Genomic DNA, 25,453 nt, shown 5'->3' with positions numbered 1-25,453 from the left:
CTTCCTAGACATGATATTTTTTTAAAAAATATTCTCGAACAGAAGCCAGGTGACATCGAACAGAAGATCTTTAAAAATATAATCACATACGATTATATGAGGAATGACGAATTAACAATTCATTTAAATTGATTGAGGCTTTGACCTCCACGTGCATCGTACACACACACACACACACACACACACACACACACACACACTCTCGTATTATATATTATTGTAATGCAACGATAGTACACTAAAACTTATGTACTTAACTGCTACGTATTAAATTAACAAAACAGTTTAGATTAACAATGTACTAACACGATAAATTAACTACTACATGTTAAATATAACATGTATAGTTTATCCAATATTAACAAACCATTACACCACAATTCAATTAATTTTTATCGACTCTCACTTGTGCTTAGTGTTAAGACAATATGTTATGGGAATATGTTCCGGTCTATGTGTTTTAACAGGATTTTTTCTCCGTTTTTGTCATAAATTCATAGGCTTATTACCTGTTAACAAAAGTTCAATTCATGTGCGTATGCACACATTTTCAATTTGATCGAAGCTAAGATAATGTAGCATAATAAATTTTCAATATTTTTAATCTGGGACCAAAAAAACGAATGCTGTTACATTAAAGCGCTTCTCTATTTAAGTATTACTTTTATACCATGTATATATGAAATATATCAAGGTATACTAAGTTTTGTCATAAGTTTGTAACGATTAAAAATATTGATGCTACGAACAAAATTTTGGTATAGGTGTTCATAAAATCATTTAATTAGTCCATATCCGGTTGTCTGTTGATACGATAACTCAAAAACGAAAAGACATCAAGCGGAAATTTTTATAATGTGCTTAACACGTAAAAAATGAGGTCGAGTTCGTAAATGAGCAACATAAGTTAATTGGGTCTTGGGTAAGTAAAAAATGCCCCTTTTAAAAAAATAAACAACTTTTACTTGAAACATTTTTTCGTAAACATCACTCTTTACCCGTGAGGGAGCAAATTAAGTTAGAAATATTATATAGTATGTATACAGGTATTGTATATATTTTAAATTTATACGTTACAAATACCATGTATTTGTTTGTTTATTGCATATAGTATACTATATGCACTGAGGAAGAAAGATACTTTTATTATTTTGTGTGTAAAAATGATTATCTATACTTATATGACATAAAAAACAAACGATTGCGTAATCAACAATCATGTATTTCAATACTTAATTCAGTCAATTGTTTGTTTCCACTTGCTGGATATTTATTTAAAAGCTAGTTTAATTGACCTTTTGATCCAAGGGGGGGGGGGGTGAAAAACCACAATGTTTGGCCTGGCCTAGTGGAGAGCAACTCAGACATTTTGATCGAAATATTTCATAAACTCAATAGTATTTAAGTATAAACAAAAACTTAGAAAATAAAGTTAATGGTAAGTGTGTATCCAGGGGAGGAAGCAGCTTCTCCGTACTATCCTCTCCCCTTGATTACCCCCATTACTCTTAGTAGTCCCCTCAGTAGTTACCCTCAGATTTCTCAGTAGTCAGTTCGAGTGAAAAACACTTTTTTAACAAACACAGGATAAATTTCCCACTGTGCACGATTTCCTGCTTAAATGTAACCGGAGCTGAAGAATACGAAGAAACATACTAATCCCGCGTTCGTTAAAATATAACATGTTTAACTCGTGCTGGTGGTTTATTACTCAGTCGAATGGTAAATAAAAGCACTCATTTGGTGCGTACTTCTAGCCCTTCTTTCGTGTGAAAACAAAATACTATTAATGAACCCATCAAACTTTATAACCATACCAAATGTCAACTCTCCAGACAGTATCCAAGTTTGGATAAATGACAGTCTAACACCAATACGAAAAAAACCTGGATTTCTTTTTAGATTAAAATTCAATTCCCTATTGATTACAATGATGTAACGGACATTTTATATTTGACCTAGGATTAAGATTAAATTTAATTAAAACTTTCTTCTCTAAGAAGAATAAAGCTTAAAAAAATTTATGTACGTAGTGGAAACACCAGTAAGCAGTTTTATAAGATATATAAGATAATTTATTTTGAACAACGTCTAAGAAAATAATTCAAGTTGTTTTTTGTTCGAACAAAAAACAACAAAAAACCAGTGGAAATCTTGATGGAATACAAGTAGTTGAACCATCGAGCAGGTTATACGATCTATCTATGTTTTTTATTTATTTGAAAAGAGAAAAAGTTTCTTAGTTGATTGGGCGAGATGGGAAATCGTATTATTATTATATAATATCTCATTCATATGTTCGACCTCATAATATAGCATTTCAATATCCAGACAGAATGTATCAAAGAGCCTTATCCACATTATCTATTGACACAGAAGGGTAAAATAAAAAATGTATAATCAAAAATTTAAATCACAGTTGCCTCGTTTTGATTAGGAATTGAAGGCTCATTGTAACAATTTTTGTCCAATAAGTAATATTCTATAATCAAAAATAAATAAATCGCTGCTATCAATACTTGGCTATCAATTTTTGGCTCTTTCAATGGCATTATTAAAATTTAAAATTTTTGTTTTGCAGAACTAGCCTAGAAATGGTATTAAAGTGTAACATAAACATCGCACTTTTGATAAATTGTTAAACACAAAAAAAAACTTTTAAGAAAAAGAAAACCGATTTCAAAAGAAAAACTTTTCCAAAACGAATTAATATGCACTAAAAAGTAAAAACATATGGATAATATAATGTAGTTAAAATTATTGTTATTTTTGGAGTCGGTGTCAGCCAAGGAAACTCTGATAGAACAGTTTGCTACATTAGCTTGACTGACACCGACTCCAAAATAACAATAATTTATCTACATTTTAGTGCATAATAATTTATTTTGGAAAAATTTTTTTTTTGTATTCGGTTTTCTTATTGTTAAAAGTTTTTTTTTTCCCGATTTTTAGTGAATCTGAAGTACACTAAAAACTAATTTGTCACTAAAAAAAGAATCATCGAAATCGGTTGGTGTGATATTCGTCCTCTTTTCGTGCATACTTAATGCAAATTTAAGACTTTTATGGCTTTCTCATGGATGCCGTTGTCAGAACTGGACCAAAATGGGACAACATGGGAAGCACCAGCTTTCAAATAGATAAAGAATCATCAAAATCGGTTCACCTAGTCGAAAGTTCTGAGGTAACACACATAAATAAAAAAAAACACAGTCGAATTGATAACTTCCTCCTTTTTGATTGAAGTCGGTTAAAAATTATCATAAAGATTTATTTAAGATAAAAATAATTTATTGTCAATTTTTGTATATTACATATAAAGTTTATTAGAATTTATGGCAATTTCAAGTATTCGGTAAGGCAACATGCATAAAAAAAGTTAACGGAAAAATGTTTCTATAACAAAAGTTGTTTGTTACTCTCTTACTCCGACAACTAACACTCGCGATAAGTGGATACGATATGATGAATGAGAGAGAAGACTGATGGTTAGTTGCTATGTGTCCTTGTCATAGTCATATGTAATAATCATATGACGCATAGAGACTTTGTGTAATGAAAACAATATCTAGTCAATGGCATATAGATTAGAGAATGACACATAGGAACTAACTGGCGGTCTTCTCTCTCATTCATTCATTTATTGCAAATTTTGGGCCATGATGTTCTCTACGTATCATATTCTACATATATTTTCATGTGAACGTTATTTTTATTTCACTTTGTATAAAACTTCTCTGGCAAAGATTTCAAGAGACAATTTAATATTATTGTATATGTAAGCTTATGTTTGTGTGAGGTTGCTGGCGGACGTTTATTCCTCTACTAACAAAAAACCAAACCAAACATCCCACATTTTATTCAACAGCTACAAATAAAGAAAAATAACCTTAGGGGATTTTTATTCGGTATATGTATAAGAATGGATCGCTTACATATATCATACAAACTGATAAATATTGTATTAAGAATAAGGTACATAAAAATATATTTATATACGTATGATTTTGCTCTAAAAGTGAAATTGTGAAATTGTACACTTCATGAAAACAAAAACGTTCTTTAAAGCATGTATTCTGTTCTTCGATTGCAGTTATTTTCAACAGTTTTAAACAGTCTCGGAAACAATGCAATTTTGAAAAATCAGGCGCAAGGCTTCCAAGGATTTTAGTCTACCTATATGAATTTGTTGTAAATTTTCTTAATAGTATATTTCTAAATAAAGCCTAATTTTTTTATCAATACTGCCGCGACAAATATAATCAACTAAGTTCAATTCGATGTTATAAATATAAAATGCCAAAACAAGTGATATCAAATTTTGCCAGCTTGCTATCAAATGTATTGAAAAACCCAATTCCTTACATACATCCAATTTATCTAAAATTTCAGAAATATCTGCAAAAGTCTTATTGCTCTTCGAAATATAACGAAACCGTGAAATAAAGTCATTCGTTATTTTGTAATTGTTGATGATAATAATGATAATGGGATTTAACCTCCGTTCTTCAAACCACGTTTATAACAGAGGCCATCCACATCATTATTTTTAATCTTTATTTGTTAAACTAAATCCGAACATACAATTAATTTTATGATGTGAGTGGGGTCGGTTACTTCCGTCATATACAAGCGACGACATTGTGATCAATTAACCGCCCCATAAATTATTGTCAAACCATATAAAGACGCCTTAACTCGCTCGGCTACTGAGGCTGATATTTTGTAATTATTTGGACACAAATTTTAACGATAGCTGGAGGATTTAACGATAACAGGAGTGGAAGTTTATTGTAATTATTGGTATTCAAATGTTCCCCTTTGTATATAATTTGTTAAATAATGAAAGCTAACGTCGGCATACGTACATAAATTTTAGGATATTATTTATTCATATATTCATGTAAGGAATGAACAACTGTTGGAACAGATTACACTATATAGATGTACATTTAAAGAGTTGGATAACCATTTCATGAAGTGAACAATTTCACTAAAAGAAATATACATTTCTATACGCTCGCGCTTGTTTGAATTGCGGTTATGTTGAACTGTTGTTTGCTTCAATGTACGAAAAAGGTAAAAAACAAACAAACCTGGATTATGGGAAACACTCTCATAAAACCATTTGATACAAAAGCAAATAATATCGAAAGAAAAATGTATTTGACGAATTGATTTTATGAAATTTATTGCAAACGGTTCCCAAATGTAAGCCGATAGTGCATAAGACAGACGACTCGACATAAATTTGAATTTTGTGTTTTCAAGGTTTCAGACCGGGAGTGGATAATGAAGTGTAACTTCTATGATTTCTTTTGCCTGCCTTTTTGATGGAAAATCATAAGTTTAAATTGCTTTTTTCTGCTATAAAGGGTAGATCATTTTTATCTATTATGGCTAATAGCTCGTTTTAAAGTTAAAGAATCGAAAATAACAGAAAACAAAATATGCAGAGTTGGATGGGGGATATCATGTTCTGACGGCAGATTGGACCTAGTTCTCCGGGTTACTTTAATAGTCAATTTAGATCCTTTTTAGACATTTTTTTAGTGAAAACATTTTTTCGAAAATCGTTAGCTTTCGGAAGAAATGATAAAATTGTCTCATTATTGCATTTAATTGAAAGAAAATACGCTAAAGGTTTATCAATAATTGTAGATCAAAGTCATGGACCCAGACGAAAGTCCTCGATTGCCCTTGACAACTTTTGGCTAACATTATTTTTGTAGTGTTTTTTTCGAGTAAATGAAATATTTCTCAGCCGCATTTTCTCCGAAAGCTAAAGATAGATTTTCTAAATAAAAATGTTAGTTTTTTTATGAGGATCAATTTTCTAAATGAAAGTGGAAATCATTGAAAAACACTCGATTTTCATAAAATCGAACTTCAGATCACGTTTTAAGCCTCATCTGTTTTCAACACCAAATTTACTAATATTGGAAAAATTATTTTCTCAAGCGACAGGTAACTACGCTGAATTTCAGCAGGCGTTGAATAAATATATAATAGATGGATATCTAAAAATAGATAGATATTAAGAAACCATAGTAATTTACAACAAATGGATCAAACTGTTACTCAATAGACCACTGCTTTCGAATGCCATATTGACTGATTGACGTCAACAGTGAGTTTTATTGAGAATTTAGTCGTAAAATAAAAATTTAAGACATTCTACTACTTTACTTCATAAAGTTTTGTTTATAGCTTAAAGGAAAATTAGATTAAATAAATTAAAAAGAAAATCAACATACCATTCGATCTCGTTCATCCTCAATGGTTGAAATCAGTCGACCAAACTCTTTTAACGATTGTGATATAACCAATTCATCGTCTGTCTGTGAACCACCAATACATTCAAAACTGAACTGCATTAAACTATCGGATAGACAACGTTGTGCTCGTGACAATGCTATAAAAAAGTAAACAAAAATGGAAATGAATATAAATAAATAAATAAATAAATATTTGTCTTTAAAAAATAGATTCAAACTACAAATAAACATTTACATTAAACATACGATATTCGATAGACGACATTCAGACATTTATTTGTATTCCATATCCTTTGATAAATTCTTGAATAAAGGATTCTTTATTTTACTAATCAACTTTAAGGATGTGAGAGCGAGCACCAGGGCAATTTTGGATAAAAAGCTTGATTTTTTTTATATGAAGTTTGACTAAAGTATTAATAAATTCCGAAAATTTTAGGGGGGTTGCCCGATTAAAAAAATAAAGGTATGAAGTCTGCATATTAAACATTGGTCTTATGAGAAAAGGGTAGATGGATGATATGTTTTCTCTCGATGGAAATAAAAAAAAAACTTTTAACTAAAAGTTAAAACCTTAATAAATTATTTAAAACAAACAAAAATTGTTGTGACCGACTAATTCAGGATTTATGAGCGCACGGTAGTGGAGGCAAAAATTTAAAAAAAATATATTGTATTTTCAATTTTGATGATGAATTATGTTATAACTGCACAATATAAGACGAAAATTAAAAGATTTGTTTAATTAGTCAGCTTTCGATATTTCGAAAACCTAGGCAGATATCGAAAAATTTTTTTCTTATTTTACGCCTACATTCATGAAGTTATAACAAAATTCTTCATCCAAGTTGAAAATAAGGTACAAATAATTTCAATCACAAGTCTTAACTTGTCTTGGCGCTCATACTACCTTAAATCAATCAATTTTTAATGTTTTCTATTTACAAAATCGTGGTGAAACAACAAAGAAACCACTATCTTTGCCAACATGCATATTATTTTAAGAGTGATGGGCATAATAAGCCATATCTGGGCCTTATAAATGACCTTTTCTTGATGGCAATTGGTGCGTATGTACTTTGATCTGACCCCTTTGTTCAAAGATAGATTCAAGGAAACCCAAATTTCCATGTTCTATTAAATATGTGAGCATGAGTGCAAAGAAAAGAGGAAAAGGAGAGAGAGGGCAATAGTGTTAAAAAAACAAGTAAAATATAAATAGAAAATAGTTTGATTGAAATACTTTTGTGATTTTTTCTCTAGTCGATTAGTTTTCGAAATAAAAACTCTTGAAAAATTGCTTTAATAGGCATAATTATTCTCGGAAAGATTTTGTAGTAGGTGTTTTAAATTTGGATTGGACCAATTTATGATTATTCTCTGGGACTCTTTGACGGTGATTTTGATCAATATATTTTTTGAAACAAGGCGAAAGTTATATGATTTATTTATATTTGCAGTGATTTTTTAATTTGTTAATTTTATCCTTTGGATTACCAAGTCTCAATTTAATTTTTAACTAACAAGTGCGTGTAACTTTAAGGCTATGACACTCTAGTTATTTTTAATTTTATTATTACTAGGTGGAAAGTACGTTACTTGAAATGTATGTTTTGTTCGTGGTTGGTGCGCTCTGTTAAGTCATTAAAATCTATACTATTTATTGAAGTATTTTATTTATTGTTTTCAAATACAGAGTAATTGATTTCTATTTAAAACATAAAAAATATCGAAGTCAAGGTTAATTATTAATTTATTCATATGATTGATTTTTATTATATTGGCAGCTGCTAGCTGCTCTTATCAGTTTTTACAAAACATTTTAATAAATAAAATATATAGTGATGTCTGTCTATTTTTTATTATTTTTGTTATATTATTCATTTTCAGTTGGTGTGTTCAATCTCATATATAGAGAAAGAAATAATTGTCCAAATTGAATTTAATCAATATTGGCTTATAAAATATAAATAGGATTTCAATAAAATAATTCCATATCAATTTAAAATATTGGTTTTTTTTTTAATAAAAAAACCTATTTAAGTAAAATTAGAAATATAGGTTATAGTCAGGCCCATACGCAGGAATTTCCCAAGGGAGGGGTTCAAATTTTTACGCAACATGTTAGGTCATAAAGTCAATAAAAACAAGAAATTTAATTTAATTAGGTAAAAAACTGTTCTAAAACTCTATCAAAGATATTTCTAATGACAAACATTCTAAAAATTGGGTTTGTTCATGGCAAGATAAAGATTATAGAGGCACAGCCTTATAATATAATATGAATTTAGAAAGGATATCAAATTTTATGTTCGAGTAACCGAGTAAGGAAATAATAATATTTTATTTTCCCAAATTCATTAAAATTTTTATAAATGATCTAAAAAAATTTTTCGATAATTATCATTAACTTATGAGTTATTGAATCTAAGTTTTATTACAAGAAACAAGTTTTTGGTTAAATAGTAGAGTGAGAGATTTTCTAGATTTAATGCACTATTAGAAATATTGCTATGAATACAAAAGTTTGAATTATAAGTCATGTTATTGTACAATTGAAATGATGACTATTTTATTCAGGCCACAATAGTAATAAAAAATTTAAGAGAAACTTGTTAATAAAAAGAAAAAGTGATTCATTCATATTTAAACAGTTTTTCCTTTGTAAGTAAAAACTACTATTTGAAATGCTTACATAAAAATGATTCAGATTAAAAAATCATAAAAGAAGTTGAACAAAAAATGTCTGTGACAATATTACTAGCTTTTAATGGAAGGAAGAAACTCGTTGAAATTAATATTAAAATATTAAAACAGAAAATAACCTATAATTTTAGAATCAACATGCAATAACAGTTTTTGTGGAGCTATCCAAACCAAATTTTTAAAATCCGAATGGAAGAGACTATTGTTTGTCCTTTATCTGCAGCAATTTAAAAAAAATGTAATCAGTTCAGTTGCGAATTTGGACAGAAAAAATGCAGATTTTCACAAAAGGTTAGTTCTTTATGCATCCAGATTAATACCTCTGTATCTATTGAAGATCCTATATCACTCCCAAGGGCCTCTGTTCGCAAAGTTGTTACGGCTATTACAGGACACTGGTTGTGCGGCAGGCATGCTAAACGCCTGGGCCTGGCAGTGTATCACGACTACTGCAGGAGCTATCACAGTGGTGAGGAGGAGGAGACAATGTCTCATCTTGTTTGTCACTGCCCAGCTCTTGTTGTGAGGAGATGGACTTACTTGAGCCAGACTCTCTTTGACGACCTTTCCAACCTTAAGTCCGTCGACGTCAAAGTTGTCCTGCTGTTTTAAGCAGCTCCAAATGGTTCATGGAGGAAGTAGTGACCGGGAATGGGCCAACCCTTTTTCGGTATCACAACGGACCCTATGGTCTAACTGTGTCCCACCCCAGGACTGCCACTCTAACATAACTTAACTATCTATTGAAGTAAATAACTGTATTTATTTTAAGTAAACTAGCACAACCCGTGCAAATTCCGCAAAGCGATCGATACCCTTGGCTAAAAGCAAGCTAGAGGAATCATCTATACGTGATAAAGATAAATAGTAATTTACTTTCTCTTTCTCTTCTTACAGATATATAAAAATTATATACTGGACAAAATTAAATCTTAATATAATTTTCCTAGCCTGTTTTTTTAAGCGATACTTTTCACCGCTTATACAACAATAAACCGTGAGTCTATTTTTCGTAGCCAGCACGATATTGTCAAACAATTTTTGGCCAGAAATGAAAATTTAAACATGAACTGAATAAATTGCTTAAAAAAAATATTTTTAAAAAGCCCGACGTGACAACTGACAATGAACATCAAATGTTCAAGAAATTCATTTTTATAATAAAAAATGAAACACATAAGTGTCATATTATTGTACGAATTGCTAGTACTATTGTATTTTGAACATAAGAAATTGTCGTCTTCATAAAAATACTTAACAGACAAAAGAAACAATAACAATCACTTTTTACTCTTTTTTTAAGAAACAATAACAACTATTTTTTGGTTAAGGCGTAACCAATTCCGTCCGAGGTATGCTCAGGGTAGCGGGTTCGATTCCCGCCGTCGCAACAAAATTAATATAATTATTAGTTGTGATGGGCTGGTGTGCATGGTAAGTGCATGAAGTAGGTGCACTCAGCCTCTGAAATTGAGGAGCTGATAAATGAAATTATCAGCGGAAAGGTGGTAAAACACATATATGGTATCACAATGAGCTCTATGGCCTAAGTATGTCCTTCGTGGACAGTCAATGTAACCTAACCTAGACTGGTATATGAATTCTAATACAGAAAATGAAAAAAATTTTCTAACATAATATTTTATTTCATTATTGGGAATTACTAGCAGATGCACTGCATATGTCCAGTTCTGAATTTAAAGGAATATTCTGCAATTTTAGAAAAAAAAGTTTTATATAAAAGTTTTAGGAAATTTGTAGATTTAAAAGTTAAGTTATTATCATTTTCTTGTTTAAACAAATATTAGATCGGTCAAATAGTCAATAATTAAATCTTCATAGTCGTATAAGTCAAAAACGGTAGGTGATAACAAAAAAAAATTTCTTTAAAAAAAAGATAGGTAATTTAATTATCTACAATAAAGGTTATTACCATTTTTGGTTTAAAGTTCACTTTTATGGAGATATAGCCCAAAACGGTTTTCCTTAAAATGGAGGCATCTTCCCCCGCCTATTTTTGTAAGGATTTTGTGCATTTATATTCAGTACGTGATACTGAATCTATTTAAATAAAAAAGAACTCCTGTAATTTAGTGCATTATTAAATCGATTCAGTAGTTTTTAAATTTATCTATTACAGGCAAACAAAACATCAAATCTTTCCTCTTTATAATATTATAGTATAGATAGATAAAAAAAGCACTAAAATATTAAAAATAGACTTAATAAGCAAATTTGACTGTTGATCATTAATAATAAATGAAAAGTTTATCAACTATATAATAAATAATATGCAAATAATATTGACAAAGGCTGTAATTGTACTGTGACGAAATATATCATTTACATGAGCCATTTAATTAAATCAACGACTGTTGCTACCCTTGTAGAAATATCTATATGTGATCGTCAAAGAGTAATACATGCTATAATGGAAAAACCTTGGTTGAATGAGTTTAATGAGTTTAATTTACAACATAAGAGATAAAATTGCTCTCACATAAATTAAAATCGGTTTTTGATTAGTCATAATAAATTTGAAGAATACTAAAAGATATATGAAAATAACCTTAACTAATAACGGAAAATTTGAGAATGAGTCGAAAATTTATGCTGCCTCATGTAACTTTTGTTTCTGAGTTTGAGAATTTAAATTTAAAAAGCCCCCGTGAAATTTTCCAAATAATAGTCAGAAATTCTCTAAAATTTATCGTCGATTGTACTTGTTCCAGTCCATAATTTTTCCAGGATCTCAGGAAAATTTTCAAAAATTTTAATTGTAAAATTAAATTTACAAAACTGGTCCATCGATAAAGGATAAAATGAGCTTCCTTCAGTTTACTTTTGTATTCTAACAGTAGCATATATAATACAATGATGGTGATGGTGGGGTAGCTGTTTATTACACACAAAACAACCCCTGAAATAATCGTCATTGTAAATTAATTATGTTAAACGGATATTGGATATTTAAAATTTTAATTTTAATAAACCTCCAATTTTAGTATTAGGGTTTAGTGTTCATTGAGCATAATGCAATGAAACAGATCCATCCCAATGAATGAGATTCCAAATAAAGCCAAATACTATCAAAATCGTATCCCGTTGATTATGACACAGGATTTCCATAGGTATATAAGATCCTTCCCTGAATCCAATAATAGATATCTACTTGATCGCATTTGATCTTAACATTTCATCAAAAAAACTATTATAAAATTGAGAACAATCTAAAATTCGTAAAGCAAAATCTTGTTTTGGAATCTTTTAATGCCTTTGATTGTTGAGAAGACAAAATTCCTATTTAAGACAATTTTTTTTGTAGAGGCTTGAAAGATGCGCCTTAGTGACGTATATTTTTACAAAAACTTCCATAGCATGCTGATCTCCATCTACATAAAACTGCGTCACGCCACCTAACCAAGTTGCGTCTCAATTCCCGCTCGGGTTTACTATTATTTCAACTACGCTGTGATTATTCAATAAAACAACCAACTTTTTGGATTAACCTTGAAAAAATTAGATAAACATGATTTATATGTGGAAAAATGCAAATAAAATGTATAAAAAATATAAATTTTACTTTTTATGGCATGGCTTGTTGACTGATAATCTGTCTGAATGATAGTTAAATCATATGTTTGGTTTTCTCTTGTTTCTATGTTAATTTAAAAAAAAATTATACTAAGCGGAGAATCGATCACTATTTCAAGATTCAGCATTAATGGATTTGGACGCAAAAGAAGAAAATTTACAAAAATTAATTTTGTGTTGCTCAAATTAACACTAAACCATGATTCAATATTAAGAGTACGTTTTTTAATAAACGATTTATTTAAAATTTTATACTAAAAACCATTTACTGCCTCGGCAATGGAATGATATTAAGGGTCAATATTTAACATAGGTAAACTTTTACTCAAAGAATATGAGGTTAGCATTTCAGCTTAGGCATTCATGAAAAATTTTTAAGAAAAATATTGAAAATCGATATAAAAGACATTGCTCTTATGCAGAAATCTCAAAAAACGATAGTTTTTGATAATTTTCACTTGGAACAAATGAAAACAATTTAAAAAAAACTTTTTAATAGAAAGTACCTAAACATAATAACAATGACATAGAAAAACTAAGTATCTCCATCAAATAAGATCTCCATAATGTACGAGCAGGGTAGCCTTAGGGTTGAAAATATTTTTATCTTATTTTCAACTTTGATTATGAATTTTATTCATGAATGTAGACGAAAAATAATAATAAGATTTTTTCGATATATGCCATGGTTTTAGAAATATCGAAAGCTAATTAATTACTTTTAAGTTATAACATAATTCACTATCAAAATTGAAAATATATTATTTGTACCTGAAATTTTTTAGGTAGAAAAGAATGTCAATATAATAGTTTTTCTTTATAATTAAAACAAACAAAATTCAAATTCAAGCACCCAAACTAAACCAATTTATTCGCATTATTTTGAGTCGGATTGCTCCTGGTGTAGCCTTGGAATAAAATGAATAATTGCTGAAGTAGATAGATAAATTTAGTTTCAAAATCTATTGAATTTACTCTTCACAAATAATTACAATTAAAAATTAATTTACTGTCCCAAATTAGCTTTACGTTGGGCGCCAAAATAAATACTTCCTCTTGTAATTAATGCTTTAAAAATATTTTGATGGTTGTAAGAGAAAATAAACATCGATATTAGGATTAGGTATAACTCGTAGCTTAATTACCAGATAGATTATTAACGTCGCATCGTCATGCAAATGATTATTTTACGCAGTAAACAACGTGATAACTACATGCGGTTAGCACGTTTTGGTACAACATTCTAAAAACATATATAATTTAAATGAATGACGTAAATGAAATTACATACAAAACCACACAAATGAGTACACATTACACCAAAACATAAATATTATATTTACATGGAATGAATGTTTTATGTAAATCTAACATAGCAAAACCAACATAATAGTACCTAAGCTTTAGTGCATAGTTGTTGATATAACAACATCCACGAAGAAACTCAAAAATATTATTAAATTCATGATACAAAGAGTCAAGAAATAAATTAGACCGATGTTTAACCAGAAAAATGTATTGGGGTTTTGATTCAAATGCAACTCGCTTTACTTGCTGCAACCCCTTCAAACAATAATTTTAGGCTACTCTGATAATTTTGGTTGAACACAAAATTGAATTGATTTACATCAATACGAAAATGAAAATACTTAATAATCGCCCTTTTCGCTGATAATTTCAGCACCTCAATTATTCGGAGAGGCTGAGTAAAGGAAGGTAGCTCAAAATAGGTAAGCTAAGCACGAAGGTAAAAGCTGGAAGGAAATAAAACACGATTTAACCACATTGTATATCTTTGATCAAAAAATCAGTTTTGTTCTATACGTAAACCTAAAACTGGTAATTCCCAGACGCTGGATATGATTTGCTGTGCGAGGAGGAAGCGATTAAAGAATTACATTATTCTGTGAGGTATGTTATAATTCCACAAGATATTTGTGAGACAGGTGGTTGCCCATAACCAAAATTACTTTTTTCTCTGGCGAGTGAAACGAGTAATTTCAACGACATGACGAAGGCATTCTAAAATAGAGGTGTCGTGATCCAGCCATTGTCGGAGCAAGTGGCTATGATGCCAAATGGAGCGCCATCCAATCTGTCAAATATTCGATCCAAAAACAAGGAATGGGGGAATAAAAGATTCAGCCGCATTTCAACAGCAGACAGCTGTCGTTAATTTTCCCGTTACCCGCTTTTAGGCCGAGTGCACTGATTTTTTGTCAAGTATAAATAACGTGAAAATGACAACTTTTGCGAACGCGCACAAAACTCTTTTGCTTGCTTTTTTTAAATCTCTCTCATGCATACACGATGCACTTTTCAGTCCATCATTACAATTACACCATCTGCCATCATCTGCCAGTCTGTTTCCAGCAGGAAACCTCAGGGAAGTTTTCTAAGGATATTATTCAGAAATACATATTTATAATTTCGACGAAATAATAATAAGAAACGAATGTTTTTATAAACAAAATGACTAATTACAAATGGTTTTTAAATTTTTGTGGGTTAATGAAATTATGTTAAACATGTAAAAAATTATCTGTAAAACACATTACGACATAAAAAAACAAAACCTATTGTGGTTTGTTTCATAAACATACACACAGACACAAAAAAAATGTGTTAAAATTTTATTAACCAATTCAATATCTAATAATGATTTTGTAGGTTAATTAATAAATAATTAGATTACGGATAATTATTTAAATTGACCAAAATTATAATAATTTTAAAGAACTATTTTTTGTTGATAGGAACAAAAAAAATTGCTATTTTAAGTTTAAAAATATAACATTGAACACCCAACCATTACCCATTTTGGGATGTTGTTACATCGTGAGTCACGCAATCAACAATTTAAAAAATAATTTTTAAATAAACGTTATATTAATTGGATTTTCGAAAAATACTTTCATGTTTTCATTTTAAATCAGTATACTAATTTAAATTACGATTTTCTTGTGTTTTATGATGAAATATGAAAAAACTAGCTTGATACCCGTCCGCTTCACTGGGTTTAAAAGTAAAAAATACTGCTATATAGCCTCCACCTCTTTTGATCTCACTTATCCCCCTTACATAATACTCGAAGGGATTGTTTTATACAGTTAAAATATATGCACAGTTTTAAATTTTTTTAAGTGTTTTTGACATTAACTATTTTAAATTTTTACGGAAATATAATTTATGGTTCAAAATGATGATCATAGATGGAGCAGTAAAATGTCAGACTGAATTTAATTTTTTAAATATTTTTTTGATCATATTTTTATGAATTATAGTTCATGCGTTATTCTGATGTATGAGTTATATTGTTGTACAGTTATTACAGTCATGAAAATTCATTCATAGTTTTTACGTGAAAGCGTAACAAACAAACAAACAAACAAACATCCTTACTTTCACATTTATAATATATAAGGGATTATTTAATTTAATATTATTGATTGTATTTGGATGGAATACATTTGTTGACTCAAGTTTCAAATTTTGAGGGTGGATTTTGTTAGAACTTGGAAAAATTAGACGAAAATTATGATTAATATTTTTCGATATATACCTACTGTAGTTTTTGAAATATTGATGTCTAAAGATTTAGAAAAAATCGCATATAGAAGCAATTAACATGTTTTTATAATTGTTCGCTTTTTGTATGACTGGGTGGAATTTTGTTATTGATTTTAAACTAACTTTTCGATGAGCAAGAGACTTGAAATTGGGATCCTAGCTCAGAAAAAGATAATAATGCACGAAAATGTGAAAAAAGAAGTAGAAAAACGAGAGAAAGATAAAGAAAACACTTTTTAAAGTTCGGGTGGAATTTTGAAATAGATCATGAATTATTAACAATATATTAACAACAGAAATTCTTAAAATAGATAGCGCACAGAAACATAACGCTATCCCGTGTTGACAGCTCTTTGCGAAGTCTTCTTCCAAAGATTATTAATTATGATTACTAATTCTGATTATAAGTATTCATAGCTGCGTCAATTTTATATTTATTTTGTAATTTTTTTTTTTAAAGAATGACCAAAATAATTCAAAACATATCTAAAAATGCATTTTATCCACAAAATAAAATAAAAATTTTCTTAGATTAGAAACATTCTTTTTTTACAACTGTCGTGTTATACATCAAGTTAAAATTCTTTTTGACTTAGTAATAAAGCGTACCTATAGTTTGATTTTTATATTTAAAATATTCCATAGTGGCCCTCCTGAAATAAAATGGAAAGTTATTTGTTAACAGACCGTGTACCATGGAGCAGGAAGGGTACTTTGTAAAATGGTTAAAACATACTTGAAACTTCTTAAGTAGCTTCCTTTTGGCGAGTCTTCCAAGCCTTTCTCTACGACTTTTCGAAATGGTTGCGTTCTCAAATGAGCATAACAACGTCATATTTAAGCTATCGGTCTAATAAACGCAGCGTAAATATTAAACAATTCAGGCAAAATAACATATGTATGTATTGAAAGGCAAAAATACTTAAGCACGGCATGTTCGAAGTAGAACAATCTCATTGGTGCAATATTTTCGCCGGACAAAATATTTTATTGTTTAATAATTGTTAATGTTATGAAGACTGATAGCTTAAATATGACGTCATCATGCTCATTTGAAAACGTAGTTCTTTTGAAAAAAAATGGTAGAGAGATATTTCGTAGACTCGCCAAAAAAAGCCACTCACAAAGTTTCAGGTATGTATTAATCATTTTACAAAGCACCCTTCCTTTCTGTCCCACGGTCTATGAGAGTAGAATCCAATTTAGTGTCCATCGCGAAAATGTTTATAATTTATGCCCATTCAATATATAATTAATTGTATATAATCAAAAGATATAATTTCCACGCCAGGCGTTTAATGAGGTGAACAAATAACCTTTGGAATGGAAAATAAAAAGGAGTGAGAAAAAGACCTCTTTTTCGAAAAAAAGAACTTGCACAATTCTAAAGTGTTGCTTTTAAATCCGTAAACTTAATGTTGTTATAACACAGAATAAAGCATTGTATTTCAATCATAACGGTTCGAATAAAAACCTTTTGCCCAAGTTTGGCCTGCGAGTTTCTTTATATAGAATATGGGCTTTTCCGAACGATCGCGAAAAGTGCGAATAATATCACTACTTTTTTACCTTATTTTTGAGGTTTTAGGATGTATATTTGTTACTGCCATGAGAGCTTCAACTTAGACTTAAACTTCAGTTATACTTCCTATCACATCGCTTTGTATTAAAGATAAATTTCTATCTCGATATTTATACTATACACCTGCCTATAATCGTGTTATCGTGACATTCATCAGAATAGAATATTATACATATAAAAAATTAACTATATAATATTTGACTGTAATGCACATTGTACATATAAACGAATTAACATTTTTGTTTCTCTCCAAAAAGTTATGTGTTCCAGTATTTAATAAATAATGGGCATACCACCCAAGTTATGTACCAACATTTATATTTTATTTATTTTTTAATATATTGAAATTCATTCATCTAACTTTCCTGCTATAGTGCTATGTAATATTGAATGCCATTGTACTGAAAAGTTAGTGCAGTGGCCGACCAAGAGCGATTCACATCGTATTTGGTGTACCGTTTCTAAGCTTTTACTTCGTATTTTGATGTACTGATTTCGAATATTTATAATAAATTTTTATAAACAAATGTAATTTTTTCATATTTTCGATTTAGCTTTTGGATTAAAATATTGATAGATACTGAAATTACGAACGAAACTTCCATTTCGAACTTTACAAAAATCAGTATTAAAACAAATGTTTTTGCAAAACAAAGATCTATTATGGCCACTTTTTCGCTTATATCGTCTACTTTCATAGTGCCAGCGGGTTCTATAAGGTAAGAAATGTATGGCGTACAATGTTGGTGGAGTATAGGTAGGGCTGATAGAAATATCCACCAGAAATATTGTAGGTATCGCCAATGAGTATGGGTCTGACGTCCATAATGAATTGGCTCGTCCACCATAACCATTGCTAATGTTACTTTTCCGTCAATGGTCAAATCAGTATGGCGTTCACATTGCTACTGACATAGTTTTATACACAAAAAACCGTGTATAATAACTCGTTTTACCGAGGAAATCTTAAAAAATGACGTGATATCGTTATTTAGCATCTTTTAATCGAAAAATAATAATATATCGATTTATCTAATTCAAATTGTTTATAAGATCTAAGAGACCTTTCAATTATCAGGATTTCTAATAAGTTACACTATGTTCTGTTCAAATTTTAAGGCCGGAGTGAACCGGCCTTGGCCGCCGTACTATGTGTAGTCTCGCTTGGTATTAATATGATAATATTAAAATAAAGCCATTTAACACACATATGAACTAAACGGAACCAAATGCATTTTTGATCTAAATTTAAAACGCAAAATATATGCATCCAAATGTTTATTATAAATAAATAACGTGTCAAAGTACTCGAATTTGTATTTACAGAATGATTTATTATGAGCACGATTCAATTTTAACTCATTCCATTTTAAGAAAATTCTTAAACGACAATTTACAATATAAGAGAACATATTTTTTATTATGAAAATAAATTTGTACTTTTGTACTGATTCTGATGATAGTCAAAGATCTTACATATTTTAAATATAAGTCCTACAGGAAAAATTCTGCCACAAAATATTCGTTCTTCAAAAACTTTTATAAGTTTTTTGTTTTATAAGTATAAAACGAAAAATTACTTTTACAAAACATACATTTTACTTGCTTCAATAACGCGAAATCGATTTTTGTAATTATAAAGTTTGAAACACCTGAGAGTAGATCACCTATATCTATCAACTTCGAAGTTAGTTATCGAGCTAATACATCACTCTGTAAATACGTAAAGAATATAATATAAAATTATACGTATTTATATAATAAGTTGAATTTATAAAAGAAGGTAATATTATGAAATTCTATTATTTTTCCATATTCTATAAAAAGAATTGTTTAACGCCGTTAGCTACTCCTACATCTAGCAAAATATTCAACTTAGGATTCTGTTGCAAAAGGATGGTAGTTCAATGCAGTGATTTCCTTGCGTTCGTATGTAAATCCTTGCTAGAAAAAATTTAATAAATATAACGAATAAAAATAGAAAAAAAGCTTTTTTCCCATGGCAATAAAAATTCGAACGGAGGGTATCTGATTATTTTATTTATATGAATTACAAAAATTGAATTTTATTGAGGCTTATTATTTTTGAAATATAATGACAATTATCATTCACCCAAGTATGAATTCATAAAAAAAGAAAAGGATTTTTGATCCTAGAATAAATTTTCTTGATACAAGAATTTGAAAAGCAAGAAAAATTATTCTTGGATTCCAAGAAATTTTATTTTTTACTTTTTAATCTTCTTTAGTCTTTACATGTTTTCTGTATAGGAGAACAGTTAGTGACATAAATGGATTTAGTTTTTGGTCCGTGACTCTTTAAATGATGGATGAGGTTCACCTATATTTTATACAAATAGCGCTGTTTTCGAATGTATTAGGGCAGCAAACTTAATAACATGAATTCGGTAGAAACTTAACAAAGATATTAACCACTAAATCTCTGACAGTAATTATTAATTACATTATGGTTTGTAAATAGAAATAAAAATAAAATTATTACAAAACTAAATATAAAATTTAATGATACCAATTATAAAACAAGAATAGCCAAATTTTAATAAAAATAAAATCATTCAAAATGAATTACATAAATTAGATGAGAGTTGATGATGATGAGTGTGGAGTGGATGTGTTGATTATTTACTGTTGGCCTTGATTTTAATAAAGTGACATTGAAATATTTACAACAAACACTACAAATTATATTATTAGAACATGGAATATTCAGTCCAGTCCAGTCTAGAATAAATTAACAGTGCAAATATTTATAGAAAATTATTAAAATGAAACAAAAATGTTACCGACTTATAACTAAATTTTCAAAAGACTGTTATACAGGGTGTAAGACTTGTGAACTTTTGTTCAAAACCCAATAGTTAAGGAGTTATGACCACTATTGAATTTAACCAATAAAGATTGGTAAGTAAAGTAGAATAATGTTTTATTAATTAAACATTTTCATACAAAAGTAATAGCTAATATAATTCGGCACATTTTTGTTTTTTATTCAACATTCTAGCTTCAAAATTGGCTGAGAAATGCCAATTTTTACGATTAAGTATTTTTTTAATGCTAATTATTGTAAATATTGCCTAGTACTTATCGTAAAAAATGGCATATCTCAGCCAATTTTGATGCTAGAAAGTTGGATAAAAAACGGAAATTTGCAGAATTACATCACTTATTAAATCTTTTGTATAAATTTTTAATTAATAAATACTTTACTCAACTTTGGTTCTTTGGCTTAGAGTATTGATTTCTCTATACTTAATTGGTCAAATTCAATAGTGCCCATAACTCCATAACTATTGGGTTTTAGACAAAAGTCCAAAAGACACTTTCGGCTTAAAATTGTTCAGAGAAAACACTCTTAATCTATGACCGTTGAGCCACAGAACACCCTGTATACACATTTTGTTCGTTTATAGATGTTTTTAACGGCGCCGTACCAATCTATTGAAAGATGAAGGGTTAATAATTTTTGCAAAATACAAGAACGTTAAAATAATCAAAATTCATGGTACCTAGAAATATTCGATACTGTCACAAGTCTTACACAGATACTAGTCTACAATAAATTTTTATGAAACAATTATTTGATACGATGCATGACACAAGAATCAAACTCCATATCCATTTTTTTATTTAAATACTTTTTATCTTTGTTTAATTGTAATTTATTTATTTACATGATCGATGGGTCTAGTTTTTTTATTGAAATTATTTTTAATTTATACCACATAAATTACTCTGTAATACCATAAGTAATCAACTTTAGTACTAAACAATTACTAAATCACTGTGTACTACAATGTGTACTAAATCAATTACTCTAAAATGGTATTAATGTGTTACGGCAGATTTGTCAATTGGCTCAACAATTTTTGTTTTGATTATTTAATTGATACTCATACATTTCGGAGGATACTGTTAATTATTTGTGGTTAAACTTAAACCATAAATTTGATTAATTTCATTTTTCCTTTTTGATTTTTATACCCTGTATATATGTAATATATATCAAGGTGTAATAAGTTTAGTCTCAAGTTTGTAACGCTTAAAAATATTGATGCTACGAGCAAAATTTGAGTATAGATGTCCATAAAATCACCTTCATTTCCAATTGTCTGACTGTCTCTGTTTGTGATAACATCATAACTCAAAAACGAAAAGAGAAATTAAGCTTGTATATCATGCAATTATATACAAAAATTGTTCTTAAAAATTTTTTCTTTAATAATACCATTTCTGAGATAAAGCGATTATAGAAGTTCAAGAAGCCGTTTTCTGCATAATATGCCCACCTTTCCGAACCACTTGTGAGATAGTGCACTTGGCGACTAGAACAGAAGTTCATTTTCAGCTTCTGGAAATCTACTCTCGGATACAATTTTATCCGGCATCTTTAAACATACTCGCTCAACCATCAAAGCGACCCGATTTTTGTTTTTGTTTGGTCAAAAATACTCTAGATTATGATTTTTATCCAAATCAAAGACAAACAAAATGTATTATGTTTTATTTCCGAACGCTTTCTAAAATGCTTTTCAAATTTTCAATATTTATTAAAAGTTTGATTAAACGTTGAATTTCTTCACTCAATATTTACAAAAACAAAATATAATTTCCTTATCGGAAAAAATTTTAAAACAACTTGAGTTTGAATAAAAACATATTGAGATGAATCATCATCGTTCACGGGAAATATAATGTTGAACAAAAAATTTATGATTAACTAATAAACATTAGGTAATTTATAATACCATTATGACATATTGGAAAAGGTAGGTAGAGATCATCCTTCCAAAAACGACTCTAATGGATTAAGAGTCAGGTCAAAAAAATTCTCTAAATTTACTAAAGCTGATCATTTGAGGATTGGTTATAATAGATATATGCTGTCAAAACGGTTATAATTGCCGTGGTATTGAAATGAATTTTCTAAAACTGAAAATTTGTATACAGCTTTTATATGACATGTAAATAACAGTTATGACAATCAGTTAAATGTTAGAACAGAGCTGGTCAGTCAGCCCTAATGTATATACGTACAATAAATAAGTAAGATGCAATTCATTTTTTAAACTTTTTTTTTAGAGGTACTTAATTGCAATTAATTGACTATTGGTCAGTCAATCATATTGTGGAACAACTCCCATCAGTCAGCCAAAAAATATTTAAAAAATACGAAGAATTGGAATAAAAAATTTTTTGTATTCACCGACTGGCGGAAATTGTTTCACAATATGAATGGCCGACCATTTTTTATTTATGGTTAAATATGATTAATTACCTGTAAAAATTTTCAAGTTTAAAAAATGAATTGCATCTTATTAATTTATTGTACATACATTAGAGCTGCCTGACTAGCTCTGTTCTCTCATTTAACTGACTGACTGTCATACCTGTTATACCACGGCTATCATAACCATTTTGATAGCATATATCTGACCCCTGTTCTACCGTTCGCTTGACTGACCACAGTATGTGTGTACGCAACTACTATAACCAATTCTCAAATGATCAGCTTTAGTAAACTCAGATAACTTTTTTGGTCTGTGTTAATGATAATTGGAATAACAATATCAAGTGCAGGTCTGACTTAAAAAATTTATCCACATGCTTATACAAAATAATTCAAGCAAGAGAGAAGGTTCATTTTCATGAAAATTTACTCTATACAATAATATTTACCTCTTTTGATATTTATTTTGTAGTAAAAATTTTGTTATTAGGTACATACAGATATGAATTTATAATAACCAACAACATATATTTACCATATTGCATACAGAGTGTACCATAAGTTACGACAAATGAAACTAAATTTGTCAATAAAAATTAAAATAAGTTTTCAAAATAAGTCGAAATTTTTTGATTATGAAGGGCTTGGTTAATTGATAATTTTGAGTATTTCTTGATATAATATTAGGAAAAACGTAATTTTTGTAAGGAATAAAATTGTTGGAATTCAAAATATATAACCTGATTATTTTTCCCAAATATTTCTATTCTAATATTTACAGAGAATTGTAAAATTTTGAACGTACAAATATCTCTGTAATAGTTAAATAACTAGAAGAAAAAATTTCCGGTTATAAAATCTAATAAAATTAATTTTTTTATAACTTTGCTTAACAAAAATTTCAATTTTCTTAAAGTTGTTCGAGAAAATCTGGAAATTAATAACTATAATTAGAAAAGCCATCCCAAATCTTGTATCAAATCAAAAAATTTCTAAGGAATTTCCAAATTATTTTGAATTGTCAAATTTATTCTCCAGAAATTCACAGTGCTATATGATACACCTTGTATAATGGAATGTACTACATACACAAACTAATATAATAATAATAATAATAACATGTTAAAATAAATATACATTCAATCATCATCAATCAATCAAACAAAGATCTAAATTCTAAAATTATACACAAATAAATATCATAGATCAATAATTATTTTAAAACATATTTATATTAATGAACTATGGTTTTCTATTTAAAATTTACACTTAAATTAAACAGATTTTGTGTTAGATTATCATGAAAATATTTTTGTTATGAACTTTTTTTTTTTTGCAAATTGGTGTGACATATGATACCAACTATAAAGCCCACAGATATGTTGGGACGCGGGTTTTTTCTTTTTTTTGGAAAAAACAATTTTTCGATTACTTGGCCGTATAGATTCAGTTAATATATCATCGATGATAATTTATTTTAATGAAGTTTTTTAAACATTATCTTTTCATCACTGGCAAAAGCGTTCAAATGGCAATAATTAATTCTGGAAATGAACGATGAATAACGTAAATAGATTCAAAACGTAATAAAAAATCGTATCGATAAATATAATAAAATATCTTCAAAACTTATCAACTCAGAATATTGCTACCTTCTGTATCACCATTATGATTAGGATATTATAATTTTCTTGTTTCAATTTATTTTTATAGTTAGTTTCATGTCATGAAATCCTTAAACTAAAAATTCTCACCTAGGTTTTCCGATGGAAGGATAAAAGGAAATAAAAACATTATAAATTGCATAAAAATGCAAAAACTATTTTTTATTCAATGCCAGGCCCCTTTCAAGATAAGTTTTCGAGTATGACAATTTTTGTAGAGGAAAAGTTGTATAGCACAACTTTGACAACAGCCTCTCATATTTCCAGCCATTTTGAAACAAATGTCAAATACCACGTATAGCCCTAGACTTTTCCTGAAATAGTGCATATCTAACAGTTCATCATCATAAAATGGTTAACAACAACAAATACAATTGAGAATTATTTACATAAACTAAAATTTGATTGGTGTCAATCAAAGGACAAACTAAAGCCATGTTATTGTTATTTACAAATAAATTTGATTAGAAGCAGAGACGGATGTGTAGTATATACGTACTACTTCTAAAATAATTCAATAATATTTTGATTGAATAAATACCAATAGTGTTCAGCTAGGACCACTAATTAAATATTTCATAGAAATCATTTCACAAAGTTACGTAAAATTTTCTAGGCTGGGCCCAGAACAATCAGTATGCATAAGCTGATGGCACAAAATTTATTAATAAGTTTTACACATTTTTGAAATTAAAAAAAAGGCAAACAAGAATAACCATATACTTCTTCAAAAATGGAGATTTTTTTCTTTTTCCCGAAATTTAAATGATTAAAAATGAGGGATAAAAATATTAAGTTATTAGATAATAAA

The 25,453-nt window shown here is 28.8% G+C and overlaps 1 protein-coding gene across 5 annotated transcripts in view; it reads right to left on the bottom strand.

Annotated features, from left to right (window-relative positions):
• LOC123297828 (rho GTPase-activating protein 26) overlaps nucleotides 1–25,453 on the bottom strand; it is a 227,983-nt gene that overhangs the window by 126,105 nt on the left and 76,425 nt on the right. For all 5 annotated transcript variants that reach the window (XM_044879624.1, XM_044879625.1, XM_044879627.1 and 2 more), the window contains exon 2: nucleotides 6,258–6,415. In XM_044879624.1, coding sequence (XP_044735559.1) covers nucleotides 6,258–6,415 — 158 coding nt within the window. The remainder of the gene's footprint in view (nucleotides 1–6,257; nucleotides 6,416–25,453) is intronic.

This window comes from Chrysoperla carnea, chromosome 4, assembly GCF_905475395.1.
Source record: "Chrysoperla carnea chromosome 4, inChrCarn1.1, whole genome shotgun sequence".
NCBI lineage: Eukaryota > Metazoa > Arthropoda > Insecta > Neuroptera > Chrysopidae > Chrysoperla > Chrysoperla carnea.
This window is presented reverse-complemented; position numbering and strand designations above follow the sequence as displayed.